Consider the following 20990-nt stretch of genomic DNA (forward strand, 5'->3'; position numbering starts at 1 on the left):
CAAGGTTTTGGGGGAGCCCTGGCAGAGATGAAGGGTGAAGGCTTTGGGTCCAGATGCCTTTTCCTTTCCTGTTTTCTCTGGCACTCTCCAGAAAAGGAAAGGTGATGGGAGGGAAAAGCCTGGGAGTCAGCCCTTGGCCCTCCAGTGGAGGACCACAGTCCCTTTTTCCTTTGGGTCAAACATGTCCAGAAAGAATCCTTTCTCCTGGGGCAAGGTCTCAGGGCTGAGGCCAGCTCTCCTTGTCCCTCTCAGCTCTGTCATGAAGGCTTCAAGCTGCTGCCCTCTGGTCAATGAAGGCTCTTTTTTCCAATAAGCTGCTTGCTGCTTGGCCCATTCTGAACCTGTGCCACGTTGGGCCTAGATATAGGGTGATCACCTTGTTTCAGCTGGGCTCTAAGCATAAAGACATTAATCCCAATGGCTTCTATTTATCTTGCATTTCGTTACAATAACCCTGTGAGGTGGGCAGAGATGTATTAACTCCGTTTTACAGAGAACACTGGGGCAGTCAAGGCCTTGCTCACAGTCACACAACTGGTGTCCCAGTTGGGACTTGAACCAAGTTTCCTGACCCAAACCCAGCAATGTACCAAACTCTTAATTTGCTGCTTGCTTTTGAGACCTCCAGGATTAGCACCTTCTATGCCTTACTAGTGTTTTGATAAAGAATTGTAATGATTTATGAGGGGAAAAAAGTTCCAATTAAATAGATATGCCAGACTCCCAAGAGTCCAGCTCAGGCTGCTCCAGGGCATTTTCCTCAATCCAATTTATGCCTTTCATATATATTCCAATCAGCCCAGTTGAGCTTGGGTTACTGTGCCTTTTCTGGTTTCTCAAACATACCTACTACTTACAGAATTCTACCCATTATCTGCAGCTGCTTACCAGTAGTTTCTAAGATACCCATGGACCCCCACCATCCATCTCCATGGGCCTGCATGCTCCAGCTCAATTGCTCAGTGTGATGTCCCAATCAGTTCAATCCTGCTCGGAATCAGGGGGAATCAGACCAATACAGACTCAACCAAGACAAAACATGTTTTTCCTTTTCCAATCTGGTGCCATCGAAGGGGCCTGGTGCACAGTCAACACTTATAAATGTCTGCCTGAAGCATGAATCATGGCTACATTTTTTCTCAACCTGGGAACGACTGCAGTTCTTCAGGAATTGAACCATGGCTGTCACTTTGGCTGCCACTGCTTGGGGCAGGCAGCTTTTCCTCACAGTGAACACTCTGGTGCTGAGTAAGTAGTAAAATCTGACTGAAAGCTTTCCCACATTCACCACATTGGTAGGGTTTCTCCTCAGTGTGAGTTCTCTGGTGGCGAATGAGTGCTGAGGAGAAGCTGAAAGCCTTCCCACACTCACTACATTCATAGGGCTTCTCTCCAGTGTGGATGATATAATGCTGAATCAGGTATGACCGGTTACTGAAGGCTTTCCCACACTCATTACATCGGTAGGGTTTCTCCCCAGTGTGAGTTCTCTGATGCAGAGTCAGGGATGAGCCCTGGCTGAAGGCTTTTCCACATTCATTGCATTTATAGGGTTTTTCTCCAGTATGAATTTTCTGATGTTCAATAAGAGATGAGCCATGACTAAAAGTTGTCCCACACTCGACACATTTATAAGGTTTTTCTCCAGTATGAATTAAATGATGTTGGATAAGGTGTGAACGATTACTGAAGGCTTTGCCACATTCGTTACATTTATAAGGCTTCTCTCCAGTATGAATCCTTTGATGCTGAATTAGGTGTGAAATCTGAGTGAAAGCTTTTCCACATTCATTACATTTATAGGGCTTCTCTCCTGTATGAATTCTCTGATGTTCAATCAGGGATGAGCTCTGACTGAAGGTGGTGCCACACTCATTGCATTTATAGGGTTTCTCTCCTGTATGAATTCTTTGGTGCTGAGTAAGGTGTGAAATCTGGGTAAAGGCTTTTCCACATTCACTGCATTTGTAGGGTTTCTCTTCTGTGTGGATCCGCTGGTGTCTAATAAGAGCAGAAGAAAAACGAAAGGACTTTTCACATTCCGTACACTCATACGGTTTCTCTCCAGTGTGAATTCTCTGGTGTTCTATCAGGGAGGAGCGATTCCTGAAGGATTTCCCACATTCATTGCATTTGTAGGGCTTCTCCCCAGTGTGGGTCCTTTGATGCTGTGTAAGGTGTGAGATTCTGGTAAAGGCTTTCCCACATTCATTACACTTATAGGGTTTCTCTCCAGTATGTGTTTTCCAATGTGAAATAAGATAGGAGCCCTGGCTGAAGGCTTTCCCGCACTCATTGCATTCGTAGGGCTTCTCCCCGGTGTGAATCCTCTGGTGCAGGGTAAGGTGTATGCTCTGGCTGAAGGCTTTCCCACATTCTTTACAGGCATAGGGCTTCTCCCCAGTGTGAACTCTCTGGTGAAGAACGAAGGCTGAGCAATAGCTAAAGGCTTTCCCGCATTCCTTACATTTCCAGGGCTTGTTCTCCTCACAAACCCCCTCTGGCTTCATCAGGTTTGAGTTCTGTTTGAAACTTTTCCCGTGTGGATCACTCTTCGGTGGCCGAAGATCCATAGATCCTTGGACTCTCGGAACCAGGACTGACTTCGGGTCAATGGGGTTTTTGTGCTCTTTGTGTTCCTGGCCACCATCCTCAGCTGCCACTTCATGGGGGCCTAAAGGGGTTTCCTGGTTTCCTGTCTTTTCCCTCCTGGCTTCTCCTCTTTTGGAGTCCAAAGGAACATTGCTAGAGAATCTTTCCATTGTCCCCAGAGGGGGAGGGGGGGCGGGAACCTTTCTTCAGCAATGCCCTGCTTCCCAGCTGACTCTCCAGTGGCCCAGGCTAAAAGAAACAAACGGAAAAAAACAATCCAAAAAATATCCAGTCGGACATCCTCTTCTGGAGGCAGAGTGTTCCTTCTGCCTCAGGACCTCCAGGTCCACCCCAGCTCCCACCCCTCTTGACTTTTCAGGCCATGCCACCCATGGCTTACTGGGTATGCCAAACTGAATGGCCCCATGAACTCCTCTCTCCCCACTTCGAACCTCCTCCTTCTTTCTTCCTAGGGCTCCCTGACCCTTCCAGCCTCCCAGGCTCAGGCTCTCCCCTTGGCTCCCTCCTGTCTGTGCCACCTTAGAACCGGGATTTCTCCTAAATGCAGATCTGGCCACAGCTCTTTCCCCTCCATCCATCCTTCCCAGCTTAGATAAATACTGCTCCCCAGCAGTCTGGGAGTCAAAATGGCCTCCTCCTTCTGATATCTCACCCATGACATGGCGTCCAGTCTCCAGGCTTCTGCCCTAGCTATCAGCACCCCATCCTTTCCCAAGGCCTGGCTCCTGCCCCTCATCCTGCCTTGCCTCCCTCCAGCCCCCAGGATTGATTCTTCTCCCCTGCTCAGACCACATGGGCAAGGCTTGTCCCTCTTATGCCTGCCGACCTCCTGGCACACAGTCAGGGCCTCCCCCCATGCCTCCTGCCCCTTGGCTTGAGAGTGGGCTCCATGGTGCTCTCAGGTCTGGCCATAGAGTAGAAAAGGGGCATGTGGTGGGCCAGGTGGCAGAAGGCGGGAGAGGCTGATGACGCCAGGTGTTCATCTTCCCCTTATTGCCCACATGGACCCTCTGCAGGAAAGAGGCTATTTTAGAGCACTCTAAGTCTACCCAGGGTGCCCCCTCCTCAAGCCCATGTAAGGGGTCCCCATGGCCCCTTGGACACAGACCTGGGTGCTCCCTCATAGCAGGCAGGAGCAGCATAGACAGGGCTGACCCTTAACTTCTGTGAATTGGCTCTTAGGTGGAAGAGTGGTCAGGGTGGGCAATGGGGGTCAAGTGACTTGCCCAGGGTCACACAGCTGGGAAGTGTCTGAGGCCGGATTTGAACCTAGGACCTCCCGTCTCTAGGCCTGACTCTCAATCCACTGAGCTACCCAGCAGCTCTCACCTAACTTTTAAGGGGTCCCTCTGCCTGTCTGGGAGCTTCAGGGTCCTGTTAAACAAGGTGTGCCCCACCAGGGTCAAGGAGGGCACGAGGGCCGGGAGAAGCCAAGCAGCATGGATTCCGCATCTGCTGTGTACCTGGTGCTTTGCCAGATGGCAGAGGGGGGCTGCTGCAGGGAAAGGGAAAACCTGAGCCACTCCGCCTCTGCCCCCCATTACAGCCCCGTGAAGAGCCAGGAGGAAGAGGGCAGGGGGGTTGGGGCCCCCTCTTCCTGCCTCCCAACCTCCCCCCAGCTCACCTCTCTCCTCCAGCCCAGGGCCGGCCCATAGGTCACGGGGGCACTGAGGCTCGGCAGCGAGACACAGAGGCAGGGGCACCCCCTTGTGGCCCCAACCTCAGGGGGGCTCCCTTCCTGCTGCCGCCCCTGCCCAGGGGCCCCTTTGCACTCCCAGCCTCAGAGGACACCCCTTCTGGGGGCCAGTGCTCCGGGTCAGGGCTGGGGGCTCCCCTCCTGCTAACCCCTCCCCCCAGGGGCCCCAAACACTGCATTCTGGGTGGAGCGGGAGTCCCAGTAGTCGGGGTCTTGGGGGATAGGGGAAGCTCCAATCTGGCTGGGTCCCTTCCCTCCCCGGCAACAGAGGTTCCCAGAACGGGGCGGACCGGTCTTTGACCACGCCCCCGTGATCTTAGTGCGCCCCTCGCCGTCACCATGGAAACCAGGAACCCCCAGGCAGCCCCGCCCATAGTCCTAGAGATGCAAGGCCCACCTCCTCCCTACAGGCTCCGCGCCCAGGCCGACCTCTGACCCCTCCCTTTCCTCGCTTCAGACTCTCGGTCAAAGGGTAGCACAGATTCCCCGCCCCAACCCCCTCCCCGGGCAGGTGCGCAGAGCCGGACAAAGCAGGAGGAACTGGTAGGTCCAATCGCGGACTACGCCTGCGCACCCGACAGGCCACGGACTACAGCTCCCATGTGCCCCGGAGCCTGCGCCTGCGCCATAGGCAGTCTCTGGGGGCCCGGCTTCAACTCACCGCGGAAGCGCGTGTGCAGTCGCGAACTGGCGGCGTGACTACTCGCCAGGACTCAATTTCCCAATGGCCCAAGCGGCGGAGACTGGACTCCCGCGCGCTCCCGAGTAGGCGAGGCTGGGTCCTGGCCGAGGTCCGAGTTGCGATTTCAGTCTTACCCGAACCCACTTGTCGCCCTTCTCGGATTGCCACAGCGCTCCGGCCCGACTTGGAGGTGATCCCACTTAGACCTTGGGCAAGACCCTCCCTCCAGCAGCCCGGGCCTCTACAGCCGCAGCGAAAATAACACCATCTATGGAGGCGCTGTGGGAATTGTAGGCTCCGGCTGCTAGTGCGCAAGCGGCCTTCCGGGGCATTGTGGGACTCGTAGTCCCGAGCTCCCCTTCAGCGTATTGACTTTGAATCCTGTTTTTGTCTATCTCAGCGCAAGCGGCCGCAGGGCGGGTGGGTTCTGGGCTGCTCAGACCCTGCCTGGCCCTGTCACTGGGAAGAGTTTGGGGATCCCCTGGCGGAGGGAGCTGATCCCAGTTTCCAGACTTTCCTGGGAGGCTGCCCCCATTGAACAGAAGCAGAATCTGAGGCAGGCAGAGTCCGGGCTGAATTGGAACTCAGGGCTTTTAGCGGGGTTTCCACACCCTCCCCTGAGAGTGTTTTGGAATCCTTGAGTCCTAGCCCGTGGGGTCTGGGCTGGAAGGTGCTTTGAGATCCTCCCCAGAGGAGAGGCCATGGAGGGACAGCAGGATGGTGGCATCTCCTTTAGGAGGCCTTGAAGGCCAAGCAGGAGTGGGCCCTTGCTTGGGAGTGTCCCGGTGGCAGGAGCCAAAGGAAACAAAGGACCCACCTGGAGTCAGGAAGATCTCAGTTCGAATCCAGCCTCAGCCACTAGCAGGGTCCCTGGCAAGTCCCTTTACTCTGCTCGCCTCAGTTTCCCCACCTGGCCAATGGGGCAGAGAGCCTGAGCTTACATGGAGGCAGCTGAGAGCCTCCTGGGCAGGGGCCCCCAGGAGAGGGAGGCTCGCTCCAAGGAAGGCGGGGCTTGGCAGAGGGGGCGGGGAAGACCCTCATCTCTCTCTGCTCTCCCAGCTCCGAGTGGCTGGAGAATGGTGGGTGCCAGGTGAGTCCTGGCTTTGGGATGCCCAGCTGCTTCTAGGCCGCAGGGGAGGGCGGGCCGCCCCCCATGCGGGGTGCCCCACCTCCTCCTCTTTGGCCTACGAGTCCCCCAGACTATGGCCCCCATCCTGTGTCCTGGAGGTGGCCCTTGGGGTCTGGGGGGGCCCTCAGGCCTTGTAGCCAGCCTCCGGGTGTGGGGGCTCTTTTCATTCCCACCGCCCAGATGAGGAAACTGAGGCAGACAGGTGACCGGACTTGCCCAGGGAGCCTGGTCTGGCCCCAGGCTCAGCCATGCAGGCATTCTTCAGAGGACTAGTCCCAGGGGCAGGCACAGAGTGGGGCATGTGCCAGGCTCCAGGGGAAAGCCCAGCCGGAGGGCGCCAGATGCCTCCCAGCTCTTCACCTAGCACTGGGGCGCCCCATGTTTCCTGGCGGCCACATCGAGTGGGGACTCTGGCTCCTGACAGGGCTCTTTCTGCCCGCCATGGGTGGCAGCGGGAGCCAAGGAGTGAGGCCGCAGAGCGGCTGGTCTTGGATGAGGTCCCTCGACCCGGCTCAGGCCCAGAACACACCAGGGCCAGGAGGAGATCACCGGGGAGCTATGGCTGGGGGTTCCCCCTCCCCCAGGCTGGGCCCCTCCATGGCTTCTGACCAGTGTGGGGATACAGGAAGCCATCCAAGCTGTGGCTTTAGCACAGCTCGTCACCAGCTCTGACAAGCCAGCACAGGAGGATGGCTATCTCTCCCTCAGTTTCCCCTGTGTGACTCTTTTCTCAGTAGCTTTCCCTTGTACTGAAACTATTGCAATCAGCATCCTTATTTGGCCCCAGGGAGACACAGAAAAACAATACAGGTTCATGGCAAGAACAACCCTAGTCACAGACACCCCCAAACAAACCCCCAGAGTACAGAAACTTCCCCTAGAATCAGCCCCACAATAAACCAGCAGTCGGTGAGTTAATGCCGCAGCAGGGATGTACCTCAAACTCCCGCTGACCCAGGAAACAGCGAGTTACGAGGAGAACAGGGGAATGACAAAGTAGTCCGGAATCGCCTTCCAGAGCTGCCTTCTTATTGGCCCTGTAGCAGACCGAACAGCAAACGCCCCTTTGGAGAAGAGTGAGAAGGGCAGGACCATAACGGAAACAGGATTCGGGCCGGAGGATCTTCTAAGGTCTAATCAACTGCCCCAAGTATCTTCAGGCCTAACCTAGGTCTGATAGCAGGAAGTAAGGAGGGGCCTGGCTTGGTTACAATGCAGTCAGCCACCATGCTGGGCGGGAGCCGCTCCGTACTGCATGATGCCGACAGCTCCTTGGTTAGTCACAGGAGGAGGGTCAGTAGGCGCCTGCCGGGCACAGGATGTTTCCAAGGTTCCTGGGCGATGCTGAATGTAGGAGATCACCAAGAAAGAGGGTAGAAAAAGAGAGAGCCACAGGCGGCCCCAGAGAACAGCCTCTGCACCTCCACTGGCACTCCGGCTCGGTTCAATTTCGTTTCCCCGCGCTGTCCCGCCTCCAGAGACCCCCCAACAAAGAGTGGGCTCTTCGCGGGGGTCCTGGTCAGCTCTGCTGCCCTCCCGCCCACCCTTTAACTCTCCCTGCTGTGGCTCCAGGCTTGACCCGGGACCCCACCAGGCCCCCCCTTCAGCCCATTCCTGCCAGGGGGGACACTGAAACCTCCGAAGCCTGGGGAGGGGTGCCATGGATTTGGGGGGCCCGAGCCTTGGTTAAAAGCCAGAAAGGGTCCGCCGTGGCCCAGCAGGTCTGTGCGGCCTGGGCTTTTAGCCTGGTGCCCCCGGATCCCGGCCTGGCCTCCCCCAGCTTCCTTCTCCCCCATGGAGGGGGGAGGGGAGATGATGAGAGGCCCGGAATCTCTTTGGGATGAGGAGACCAGGCCTGCGGCCTCCGGGCCAGGGCCTCGGCCGGCATCTGCGGATCCAGGCATCAGGGCCTTCCCGCGGCCCGCCAGCCCCCCCGCACCCCTCCTCGGGGGCTGCCGGGCACACTCCTGCCCCCTCCCCATTCTCCTGGGCAGAGACTCCCACTTCAGGGCCTCCCCGGCCAGCTTTCCTTGTGCGATTGCCATCAGCCAAGAAGAGTGATGCGGCTGCACCCCGGCCCGGCAGGGGCTCACGGGAAGGGCCCCCCCTCGACAAGCCTTCACACGCGGAGCTGCATTAGGGAGGCCACGACAAGCTGGCCGGCGGCCCCTCTTCCCCCTCCGGCCCTGCCTGGGCGGCAGCTCTCCGTGGGGATCTGGTCCAGCCAGGGCCTGGGCCTTAGGGGGCCCTGCCGAGCGTCCTCTCACCACAGCACTGGCCTCTCCCGACCCAGGCCAGCCCCCCCACTTCGAGGGCTCCGCTGCCTCCATCCCCGAGCTTCGGGGCATCACTGCGGACTTGGCCATAGAACTGGGCCCCCAGGCGCCCCCCGCAGCCAAGAGTCGAGGCCAGGAAGAATCCAGGCCAAAGAGGGAATCCCACTGAGAAAGGCCTGGCCTGGCTCCCCAGCTGGGGCATCCCTGGACGGCAGGAGGGCGCCTCCTCCCCGCTGCCTTCCTGGCCTCCAGATGAAGCCTTTGAAAGGGAAGCAGGTGAGTGGGGGCCCCACTCAGGACGCCCGGCATGGGGCGTCGGGCCGAGGAAGGGGGAGCTGTGAGGAGGCGGCATTGCTCCCAGCTTATAGGCGGGGAGCCTCACAGCCTCGTTCTTCTCGGGCTGAGGAAGGCTCAGCATTTGGGGGGCAGAAGGAGGCCTGCGGTCACTAGTTTGGCCTTTGCCCAGAGCCCTCCCTGGGAGCGCCCCTTCCTCCCCATGAGAAGTCTCCGGACCCCGGACCCCGGCCTCCTCTCCTCCAGGCCCCGGATGGCCAGCTCCTTCCATGTGCCCTCCACCCGGCCGGCCACCTCTGGACATCCCCAGGGAGCCTCTGAGAAGCTAGTGCAGGGCTCCGCCAGGCCCCGGTCATCCTGGACCCCTCCCCATGCTGGCCCCGTCGGGGCTTCCTCCCACGACCGGCCCTGCCCACTCCCTTGGCATCGGGCCCAGCCTTGGACCTCCCTTTGAGGTCTCTCCTGTGCCTGTAAGTGGGTGGGCAGCCCCGCACAGTCCTGGTGCCTAATAAGTGCCCAGTGATGCGCTTCCTGCTGGGTGGCCCTGGGTGCGTCGCCCTTGACCCCCCGGGCCGCCTCCGTTTCTTCCTTGTCTGCCCAGGACGTCCCGGGGCGGGAGGTAAATTATTTAGGCGCCAGTCACACGACCAGTGTGCCATGGAGGGGGCTCCTTCCTTCCCCTCTAGGATTCCAGGCTCCCGGGCACGAAAGGCCTCCCCTCATCAGTGCTTTGAGATCTCCTCAGCAGCCCCCAGACCGATTTTTAGTTCTGGCACTGGCTGAGCCCTGCCAGCTTGGGAGGAGCGGGCCCTGGGGTTGCCTGGGGGGCGCCGGATGGCTTCCTGGGCTGAGAACTCCTGCCCTCCGCAGCCTCCAGGCTCACTAGATCTAAGCTGGACGTTAGGAAGCAACCATCTGGGCCCATTTCTTCATCCGCAAATGGAAGGAATGGTGAGGATCCGCTTAGATATGGGATGCAGCGTCCAGGGCTGTCTGCCTCAGTGTCCCCAGCTGTAAAATGGGGATGGCAGCACCCTTCCTCAGGGAGGGGCGAGTGTCAACAGGCACCATGTCCGGTGTACAGCCGTATGCAGGTGACACTTCCTCAGCCCTGTGCTCGCCAGGCAGCCTCCCTCGGCCCAGAGGGGTCTCCCTGAAGCTCCGGGGGCCTGGCACCTCCCAGGCACCAGCCCTGGACCGGGCACCGGGCCCAGAGAACCACAGCAACATCCCCTGCCCCGGAGGAGCTCCCGGGCTAGCCTTGTGCGCTGTCCCATTCTAACTCTGCAGCAATTCTGGCTAAACACTATTCTCTCTCACAGAGCTGGGAAGGAGCAGCCCCAGCGGGCAGCCCAGGGGCCTTAGGCCGGGTCCGGAAGGAGGGAGGGAGGGGAGGCCCCGTTCCCCACAGTGTCGCCCTCTTTCTTGGTGCCCCCTCTGGGCTTCGCCACGCTCAGCCAGAAGCCCAAGAGAAGAAAGGAGGGACTCTCGGGTGTGGGGGCAGATGGGGCAGCGCCCCAGGCGCAGTCCTGGGCCGTGTCCCGCTCTCCTAACACCTCCCCTGGCCTGGTGCAGCCGGGCGAGGCTTCTGGGCTCGACTTCGCCCCGCGGGGTGCCACTGTGAGGGGGGAAAATGGGGTTTTATGGGTTCAATATGTTACAAGATGGTTGCCAGAGGACTGAACTACTATCAACCCTCAATTCAGAGTAATCTCGAGTCAAAATTGACTTCTGTGGAAGTTTATTTACAGTTAAGAGAGAGGAAGTGAGGAGATAAGAACCCAGCCAGCCCGGAGGTGAAGGCAGCAAAGCTTCCCTCATAGTCTCTATTCAGGGGAAGTTCCTTAAGAGAAGTTCAGGAAGGTTCAGTCCGTCTTGAACTCCCCTCCCCCTAGAATTCTAAGAAGATACTAAAGCGGCTCCCCCGGCCTCAGTGGTCCAGCACTCCTCTGTCACCAGACACCCTCTCCCTCACTCCACCCCCTCTTTTTAGCCGGTCACTTCCGGTGCCTGCCCCTAGGGTAGACCGCCTGGGGGGGGCACACGTGGGTTAGGACCCCCCCCCCCCCCAGGCGCTCTCTCCACGGGCGATTAAATCTAAAGACGGGCCCAGGCAGACTTAATCTCATTTTCCCGGCTGCCCATCCCTTCCCACGGTGGCTTGGGCCAGGCCAGAGACTTGCCAGCAAATGGGCCCTGACCCGGAACCTGAGAAGGCTTCTGCCCCGGGGTGGGGGTGGGGGTACCCCAGGAGCTCCAGGAGGAGTCCCGCCCCCTTGCCCGGAGGTGAGGAGAAGGCCACTCTCTGCCCTACACTCGGGGATGGCGCTCTGCCCATAGGCTTCTCCCGGGCTGAATTCTCCGGGCAGGCTCGCCCGCGCCCGCGCTCGCCGTGGGGTAAACCGAGGTCGGAGAAGGGCTGCAGGTTTAGCCAGCATCCTGTCCCGGGGGAGGAGGGGTGCTAACGGGGCGCTTGGAGAGGCCGGTCCCAGGGGGAGCATCGCATTCAGGCCCCGCAAACGGCCCCCAAACCACGCGGAGCGGAACCCGCAGGGAGCTGGGCACTTCCTGGAGAGGCATTTCCATAGTGGAACAGGAGTCCCCGGCGAGGTTGCTTTGAAGCAACCAAGCCCTTTAGTCGCGACTCATTTCCGGCTCGGGCCCCGCCTATGCGGGATGGGGCAGGATTATGGGAGCTGGAGGTGGGCGGGGCAGCTTGCTTTTCTCGCCTTTCTATTGGCTAATGGACAGGCCGGAGGTTGCCATAGAAGCGGGACGCACCGTTCCTGATTGGTGGAGCGGTGACCTCGTGTTCCCTCCGAGTCCCCGCCGTCCTTTGCTATGTGCGCAAATAGAACCTCGTGGTTCCCCAGCCTGGGTGAGTGAGAGCGTGGCGGAGACCGGAGAGCCAGGGCGAGCCATACCGCAGCGCTCCCTTGGAGGAGAGTTTGGCGGTTCGTGTCGCGGCGCATAGTGTTATGGGAACGTCCGCTTTTGCGCCTACGTGTGCTGGAGCGTAGCCCGGGGGATGCCCCGGGAGGCGGGGAGGGAGAGAGGCCTTCTTGCGCATGCGCCTGGCCTCCGGGCCTGTCTTGGTTCCCTGTGGGGTGGGAAGCTTCTTGGTGACCATGGTGACGACCACGCTGCCTTCGGGGTGTGCGTGCGTGCGTGCGTGCGTGCCGTCGGGGAGGGGGTCGGCGGCACGAATTGAGGGCTGCTGGTGAACTCCTCGCCCGCTGGTGTGTGCCGCTGTTCGGGTCAGGGTCTGCCCCTGGGAATCCGAGGGCCTGCGGGCGGGAGGTGTCCCACTCAGTCCCGCTTCCGGCCCAGGCTCCCTGCGGCGCGGCGGCTCTTCCTGCCTCCTGCGGCAGCTCACCGGGGTTCCGGCCCCCGCTCCCCCCTCCCCCTCCCCGTCCCGGGCCTCGGACTCTTCCCTCTTGGCCCGGAGGGTGGAGGAAGGAGCGGCCTCGCCCAGCGCCGGGTCTCCTGGGTCCGCCCCGCAGCCAGCCCTGGGGAGAGGCCGCGGGGGTAAGTGACTCGTGCCCCCTGGGAAGGCCGGGAGCTGAGGCCCCGAGGGGCAGAGGGATCCCGGCTGGGCTGTGGAGGTCTGGCTCTGGCACGGGAGGGGGCACTCCCGAGCCTGGGGGGTCTCGAGTCGGGCCCTCTGTGGCAGAGCCGCCAACGGGAAAGCCGAGTCTCGGAGCCGGAAAGAAGTGGGTTCCCTGAGCGAGGCCGCCCTCGTGCCTGTCACAAAGTCAAGCCCGACTTGCAGGAGGCGCCTCGTGGAGGGGGGGGGGGGGGCGGGCACTGGGCTGTCGCTGCCGGCAGCCCCCACGTCCCTCACACCTGGGGCTTCTCAGGCGCACTCCCTGGCCTGCTCCTGAGAGCGGGGGATCCCGATGGGGGGGGCCCTGGCGCCCCGAGCCTGGCTCTGGGGGGGCATCCGTGCCAGCAGAACCCCCGGGTGAGGGCCCGTGGTGTGGAGCCTCCTCGCTCTTGGGCCAGCCTCCCAGCACACTCCCCAGGAAGGTTCCGCCCGGGGGCTTCTCTTCTGTCCCAGAATCTGTGTTCCGGGTTGGTTCTGAGGCCGGAGAGAACAGCGGGGCAGAGGGGATAAGGGACTTGTCCAAGGTCACACGGTGGGGAGGGTCTGAGGGCAGGTACTAATGCAGGGTCTCTCTCTGCTCAGGATTCCCTGCAGCAGAGTCGGTGACAGCTGGCTGAGGCCCAGGAGCACCACTGGAGGAGCCGAGAGCCAGCCAGCCTGCAGAGGTGAGGAGGGGGGGCGGGATGCCGGGACACCCCACAGGGCGGGGCTCAGGGCCAGGCTCCAGGAAGCATCAGTGACTTAGAGGGGGCCTTTGGGGTGGGCGATGCCAGGAATGCCCGGGCTTCGCCCTCTGGATCCTCCCTGGCACTGCCCGCACTGATGGAGCGCCTATGCCAGGCCCCAGGGGTTCAGCCTCCACTTAAAATCCCCTCACAAGTGAGGAGGCAGAAAGGGGTGCCCCAGGGGGCGCAATGGGAGACGGGAGAGGGCTGCCCAGCGGGTCCTTCCGAGGCCAGAGGACGGGTTGGCGCTGGGTTCTGAGCTCTGCTGGGGGGGCTCCAGGGGGTTCCCTGGTCTGGCTTGGGGTGTCTTGGAGGGGGGACGTCCAGGGCAGGGGAAGGCGGCCCCCGACACTTGCCTGTCTCATCTTCCAGGCCCGGCTTGGCTCGCCCGTCCCCCCAGGGCCCCGGAGCCCCTGCAGCATGTCGTCTGCGCTGTTCCCCGCTGGCCTCGTGCCCTTCGAGGATCTCTTCTCCAGACCGCCCAACCCCATGCTGGGGCCCAGCTTTCCTCCCGCCGGGCCTGCCGCGCACCAGGAGGCCTTCAGGAGGTCGAGCCACCTGCTGTCGGGCCTGGGGCCCCCTCCTGGCGCCTCCAGCTTGGGGGGTCCTGAGCCCCAGAGCAGCAGTGAGGAGGATCTCGCCTGCAAACCCCCCAGCCCCGATGGCCCCACGACTCCCCCCTGCTGGGACTTCGGGGACCTGTTTGGCAGACCCCCGAACCCTATGCTTTCCCCCAGCGGGAGGCTTCTGGGCTCTGGGCCCTGCGAAGCTCCGGCCTCCCCACCCTCCAGGGCGGCTCCCGGCCAGAGCGAGTGCCAGGTTCGGCCTGAGGCGGTGAGCCCGGACAGGGCCTCATGCCATCCAGCTGGGAAAGTCAGGCCCAAGAAAGGGAGCTGCGGCCCCCGACTGGATGCCAAGAAGAGCCAGGAGCGCCAAGGCGCCGCCGCCAAGGGGAAGCCCCAGGACGAGGACTTCGCCGAGCTCCTCGAGCAGTACCGGCAAGACAGGAGGGCCCCCAGCCCGGACTCCCCAGCCTCCCCGGGCCCCCCGGCTCCTCCAGCCCCCCTGGCTCCCCCGGGCCGCCCGGCTCCCAAGAGCAAGGCCAAGAGGGGGGCTGGGGGGGCTGGGCTGGGGGCCGGCAGGGCCAAGAAAAAGAAGCGGAAGGGGTCTGCGCGGGCCCCCGGCCCCCCACGCCCGGCAGGCCCCCCAGCCGCCCAGGAGCGGCCCCCCGTGAGCCAGGAGTTTGTGCAGAGGAACACGGTGGCTCTGGGCAGCCAGAGGGTGTGCAAGTACTTCCTGGCTGGCCGCTGCCTCCGCGGAGAGCAGTGCCGGCTTGACCACAGGGCCGACGGACTCAAGTTCCAGCAGCTGTGCAAGTTCTACGTCCAGGGCTACTGCACGCGCGGGCAGCAGTGCCGCTATCTGCACCACGAGTTCCCCTGCAAGTTCTTCCACACCGGCACCAAGTGCTACCAGGGCGACCACTGCGGCTTCTCCCACGCACCCCTGACGCCCGAGACCCAGGCCCTCCTGAAGGCCGCCCTGGCCAGCCCAGCACCCCCCCAGCCAGAGCCTGCTCCGGCCTCCTCCTGACGGGCCTCGAGCCCTCTTCTGGACACCCCCTGGCCGGCCTGCCACTCCCCAGCCTTGAACCCGTCTCTTGTGTTTTGTAAAGCCGGTCGAGTGAAATAAGCATCAAACGTGGCCCTGACGGGTGTGAGGGCAGCCATGTTCTAAACCCTGTGAGGTCAGGGCCAGTCGTGGCTCTTCCCAGCCTGCAAGGGGCCGGACTTCCCAGAGAAGGGCAGCTTCGTCCCCCGGAAGGAGCTCTGAAGGCCCCCATCCCGGTGGGGATGGAGGAGCCCCCCAGCCCTTCCTCAGATCCCAGCATCTCCATGGGGGATGCTGGTCTTCATCTTCAGAGGGAGCCCAGGGGAAGTGGCAGAGCCAGGCCTCTGGGCCCCTTCGGTGTGCCAAATAAAAATGGATCTGGAGGCTCGTCACCATCTATTAGGAGAGAGAGTTAGGTCCAGCCTCACTCACTTAAGGTAAAAGCAGGGTCTAGATTTCAGTCCAGCACTTCCCCCTCCACGCCACGCTGTGCCGGCCCTGGTTCCTCCCTCCATGGCTGCGTTTCTCTGGGATGCCCATGGTCCCACTCAGATTAGGTCCCTGAGGGAATTTACTTCACACAGAAGTAGCCCCAGGCTCATCCTTGGTGATCCCAATGCCCGAGAGACTCAGGCCAGGAGAGAGTAAAGAGAATCACTCTCCACGGTGCCCACACATAGCTGGGACGTCCCAGAAAGAACTCTCCAAGGCCAGCCCAACCACCATCTACCATGATGAGGTGACCTGTCTGTTTAGGGGATCTCCTTCCACCCTGTCTCCTCCTCCCCCCCTCTGCCATCCCCTTCTCCTACTTCCCCTCTTCTGCCCATCAAATGATCCCTCCATCCTCATTAACTGTCATTCCAAACCTTTTCTCCCTTTTGTGTCTAAACTCCATGAAAAGCTTTCCACAGTCATCCTCTCCTCCAGGACAGCCCTCTCTTGTCTCCTTGGCTGTATCCTCCTCCAGATCATGCCTCCCATAGGTACTCCCCAGGATTCCCTCCTGGATCCTCTGCTCCCTCTGTCCTATTTCACTTGGGGCTCTTCCCAGCTTCTAGGGATCTAATTACTAACCCTAAGCTGATGATTCTCCAGCCTGCCATTCCTGTCTCAAGCTCTGCAGACTACTCTCACATCTCCTGTTGCCTTTCACACATCTAAAGCTGGATGTCTCATTTTTCCTCCCCCTCTCCTTCCTTGTTACTATAGAAAGCAGCCCCTCAGGCTTATCACCCAGGTGTCACCCTGGACTCTGCCAGATCCAGTGTAGTCTGAATTTATGTTGCCTGTGGATTTCACCTCTGCCAGCCCCTGGCCCATTTCATCTTTCTCCAAAATTTCTGTGGATTTCACCTGTTATATCTCTTGTCAATTTCACTTCTGTTCCCTCTCTGATGGATTTCACCTCTATAACATCCTTGGTTTATTTTACTTCTATAACATCTCTGCTACATCTCTTGTCAATTTCACTCTGTTCCCTCTCTGGTGGATTTCACCTCTATAACATCTTTGGTTTATTTCACCTCCCAGCATCTCTGGTATGTTTCTCCTCTGTTACATCTCTTGTCAATTTCACTTCTGTTCCCTCTCTGATGGATTTCACCTCTATAACATCTTTGGTTTGTTTCACCTCCCAGCATCTCTGGTATGTTTCTCCTCTTGTTACATCTCTTGTCAATTTCACTTCTGTTCCCTCTCTGATGGATTTCATCTCTATAACATCTTTGATTTACTTCACCTCTGCTACATGGCTGACTGATTTCAGATTTTCAGTATCCTGGACTCCTTATCCTGACCTCCCAGATCCAGTATGGTGCCTGTGGATTTCACTTCTGCTACATCTCTGATCCATTTTGCCTCTGCAACATCTCTGGCATTTCACCTCTCTAGCATCTCTTGTGGAGTTCATCTCTAGCATCTCTGGTCCATTTCATTCAGTGGGTAAATGGCTTGAGGAGGGAATTGAACCCAGGTTCTCTGATTTCAGACTGCACTATTGAGCAGCATCCCCCTCAAAGGCTGAAAGAAGGGCCATAGTCCCTGGATGACTTTACTCTTTCCCACCCATAGGAGTAGGATCAACAGAAAGGTCTCCTCCATGGAAGGCTGAGATAGAGGGACAGGAGGGTGCTCTCATACTAGTGTCTCTCAAAGTTTTCATGATGTAAAAACATGAGAAAGTCATATCAGTTTGTCCCAATTAGTCCGTCCTTCTCATCCTCCAAGGATTGCTGTACTCAAACCCGCTTAGTGCCTTTTGGGTGAAATCAGCTCTGGCTAGCAACCTACCTCAATGTGGTCATTTTCTTGTTGGTGAGGAGGGTCTCCTTCAGACTCCACCCAGACACTACAAAGCTCTCTTCCTATAACTGGAAATCTTACTAAAGCCATCAAGTCTGTAGAGCAGGGGTTGGCAACCTTTTTGGCTGTGAGAGCCATAAATGCCACATTTTTTAAAATGTCATTTCGTGAGAGCCGTACAGTGCTCACAGTGCGCTCCTGTAACAGGGCCTGAAAAAAAATTGACTTTATGGCTCCTGCAGAAAGAGCCATACGTTGCCGACCCCTGCTGTAGAGGATCTTAGTGCTATTAAGATCAACTCTATCATCCTATAGAGGGGGAAACTGCAGCCTAGAGAGGGAAATGGCTTTCAGTCCTTCCTAGATTGAAGATCACGATATCTGATGATTGCTTGAAGTAACTAGGGGTGATTAGTATATTTTGAGATCTTTTTCAGTAAGTGGTCAGTGAATTCTTTCTATTTCCCCCTTGTTATTCAAGAAATTAGGGCAGTTTTCCTCGATTTCTTGTAAGATAGCATCTAGGCCCTTTTTTGATCATGGCTTTCAGGTAGTCTAATGATTCTTAGATTCTCTCTCCTGGATCTGTTTTTGAGATCAGTTAGTTGTATTTCCATTGAGTTATTTCAGATTTTCTTCAAATTTTTATTCTTTTGATTTTTGTTTAATTGTTTCCTGGTGTCTCATGGAGTCATTATCTATTTGCCCATTTCTGATTCTTAGGGAGTTATTTTCTTTATTGAGCTTTTGTATTTCCTCTTCCATGTAGCCAGTCCTGCCTTTTAAGAAATTGTTTTCTTTCTTTCTTTCTTTCTTTTTTAAAACCCTCACCTTCTGTCTTGGAGTCAATACTGTGTGCTTCAAGGCAGAATAGTGGTAAGGACTAGGCCATGGGGGTTAAGTGACTTGCCCAGAGTCACTCAGCTGGGAAGTGTCTGAGGCCAGATTTGAACCTATGGCCTCTCATCTCTAGGCCTTGCTCTCAAAGCACTGAGCTACCCAGATGCCCCCAAGAAGTTGTTTTCTTAAGTGAGTTTTTGAGCCTCTTTTGTCATTGGGCCAGTTTTAGTTTTAAGGGAGTGTTTTCTTCAGTTAATCACCCCCTCCACCTGTTGACTTCTTTCTTTTCCCTCTTTTTTATTATTTGATTTTTTAAAACTCCTTTTTGGGCTTTTCCGGGAGTTCTTTTGGGCCTAACTTCCTTCCTTTCTTTCTTTCCTTTGAAGCTTCACATGTTTCTATTTTGTCATTGTACTCTTCTCAGTTTGCTAAAATAGATTTTTATGGTCATGTTTTTTCTGTCTTTTGCTAATTTCCCAGCTTTTTTTTTTTTTTTTTTTTAATGTTCATGTCTATATATTGAAGTTCAGTTCTGTTCTTGTGGTAGAGGGAGTGCTGTCCCAAGCTTGTATTGTGGTCTGATCTCATACTTGGGGACAGCCTGGTTGCCTTTGGTCCCTTCAAGGGGATGGCCTAGCTGGCTTGGGGAGCCTTATAGCTGCCCTAACCAGATGCATCATGCATGGCTGCACTTAGCTGGATTCCGTCTCCCTTCCTCCCACTTAAGCTGGACTCTTCCTGGTCTGAGCACTCTGGAATATTCTCCCTCTTTCCCCAGTGAAACTTGTCCTATCTTGGGATGGAACACTGTTTTTCACTGTCTTTTGTTTGTTTTGCTGTTCCAGAATTTGTTGTTTGGAGGTGGGTATGGGTGAGCTTAGCCCCTAGAAGCCTGGGATGCTTAGTCTAGAAGAAATACTGGAGTGGGATCGGGGGGACAGTTCATTAGGAATCTTCAAGCAGTCAAAGGAAGAGAGCTCTGGAGGCAGGAAGGTGTGTAGGTTCAAATTTGACCTGGGGCAAGTCACTTCCATGCTGTCTGCCTCAGTTTCCCCAACTATAAAATGGGCATCATCAGTCCTCCCTCCCAAGGTGGTGGGGAGAATCCAATGACCTGATATTTGGAAAGTGTCTGTAAACCTCCAAGACCCACAGAAATGCCACAGAATGATCTCGTCATGCTCCCCGGGTGGAGTTTGGAGGGGAGGCAACAGATAGTTTCCCCTTTCTTTAAAGTGGGCAGTCCCACGAGCCTGCCCGGCCGCTCTTGTTTCACCAAAGGTTTGGAGCATCCCAGCAGCCCTCTGCCAAGGGCTCAGCTGGCCTCGTTTTCCTCTGGGTTTCTCTGCCTTCTCTCTCCTCTCCTGTGCTTTTCGCTGTGCGCATCTCCTCTCTGGGTCTCCCCTCCATCTCCTGTGAGGCCTGGGATGACCCTGGCTAGAGGCTGCTCTGAGCCCTGCAGTCCCTTCCCTCTCCGAAGCCGGCACCCTGGCCACTGCTGCCTCCTGGAAATGCCCCCGCCTGCTCCTGCCTCTCCCACTCTAGGGGATGCAGAAGTGCCACATCATCCTGGAGTGCTGGGCCTGCTCTCGGGGGTTCTCCTTTCCCATCGTGGTCCCTTTGCTCATGGGTTCTGGGGCCTGCACTGGACTGACTGAGAGTGTTAGCAGGTGGACCAGGGCACCCGGCTGCCTCAGTTTCACCACAGCCACAAAAGCAGGGGGCAGGGCTGCCTGTTGTGGTCCATGTTGGGGTCTTGGGGGGAGGGACCTCGGCCGACCCAGGACATCCCCTCCCAGACCCCAAGCCCCCCCCAAGCAGCCTTCTTCCCTTGGGCAGCCCCCTCACCCGTGGCATCCCATGAGGCTATGTGCTTGGGCTCCCCCCACCCTCTAGGGACCAATGTTCCCCAGGGCCTAGGGGGCTTCTGGGAGGTGCCTGGGGACTGGCAAGGACCGCAGAAGGGGTTCCCCCGCTATGGGTCTGGATACAGAAACTCCCAAAGAGCATCTGGTGGGTCAGCTAGGTGGCATGGTAGAGAGAGTGCCAGGCCTGGGTTCAAATCTGAACTCGGATAGTGCCTGGTTGTGTGACACTGGGCAAGTTATTTAATTCCGATTACGCAGCCATTACCACTCCTCTCCTAGAATCGTTACTAAGACAGGACTGAAGGTTTGAAAAAAAAAAAAAAGCACCTGGGAGCCTAGAACGGCTGCAGAGGAAGCTCCACTGCACCAGTGATGTAGAAAGGGGTCTGGGTTCCTGCCCCTCCCACCACGTTTGTCCCACCCTGGAGAGACATATGGGGAGCTGGGCTAGTTCCCCAGAGCTGGGGAATTCCAAGGGATCAGAGGGGGGAAGGGATGTCCAGATGGTCTTGTCCATGGACCCATTCTACTTCTAGAGAGGAGGAGGCCCCGGGAGTGGCAAAGGACCGCCATGGGGTCAAGCTGACTCGAGGACAGACTGGGTCAGAATTGGAATATGAGCATCATGAGACCAGGAGCTGGGGAAGAGTCAGAAATCGGGGCGGGGGGGAGAGGAGTAGAGGATTAGGGACAGGAACTGGGATGCCAATAGAAGCAGGCAGGGTGAGGGCTAAGAGAAAGGACAGGCCCAGGGGTTATTGTCTTACCTGGTGTCTTCAGGCAGGCGCCTCCCCCCCAGCCAGCCCAAAGCAGACTCCCCGGCAGCTCGCGGGATGTTCCTGGATCAGGTGGGGGGAGGACGAGGACGGGGATACTTCGCAATCTGGGAACTTGGAGATCCGCGAGATCCTACTCACTTGGCAAGCAGGAAGGTGGAGAGGGTCCAGCCCTTGCCAGGTGTGATGGGGGAGCAGAGCCCTGGACAAACAGAGCTAGCGATGTTCACGGCCGGAGCCTTGGCAGCACTAGGTGACCCCTCGTTCCTTCCCAGCATTTAGCCTCCCCAGAGTCCTGTCAGTCAGCAAACACTAATTGAGCATCTACTATGCCAAGGAAAGGCAAAAGACGATCCTAAAAGAGCTCACCGGCTAATGTGGAAGACAACAAGCCAACAAGTATCTCGGAACGGTACACTGCAAAGCGCCTCAGAGGGAAAGCTCTAGCATTAATGGGGATGGAGAAAGCCTTCCTGCAGAAGGGGGGATTGTTGCTGGGGCTTGGGAGAGAGGAGGGGGAGGGGGGATATCCCATGCCTGGTGTTGGGCAGGAGTGCCTTGTCCCTGAA

At 58.0% G+C, this 20990-nt stretch overlaps 1 protein-coding gene across 1 annotated transcript in view; it reads right to left on the reverse strand.

Moving 5' to 3' along the window:
• Positions 1-1139: 1139 nt before the first annotated feature.
• The window catches only part of LOC123239270 (zinc finger protein 91-like), a 310142-nt gene continuing 290291 nt past the window's right edge, over positions 1140-20990 (reverse strand). Inside the window, exon 6 of the mRNA XM_044666523.1 lies at positions 1140-2470. Coding sequence (XP_044522458.1) covers positions 1140-2470 — 1331 coding nt within the window. The remainder of the gene's footprint in view (positions 2471-20990) is intronic.

Source organism: Gracilinanus agilis, chromosome 3, assembly GCF_016433145.1.
Source record: "Gracilinanus agilis isolate LMUSP501 chromosome 3, AgileGrace, whole genome shotgun sequence".
Classification (NCBI taxonomy): domain Eukaryota; kingdom Metazoa; phylum Chordata; class Mammalia; order Didelphimorphia; family Didelphidae; genus Gracilinanus; species Gracilinanus agilis.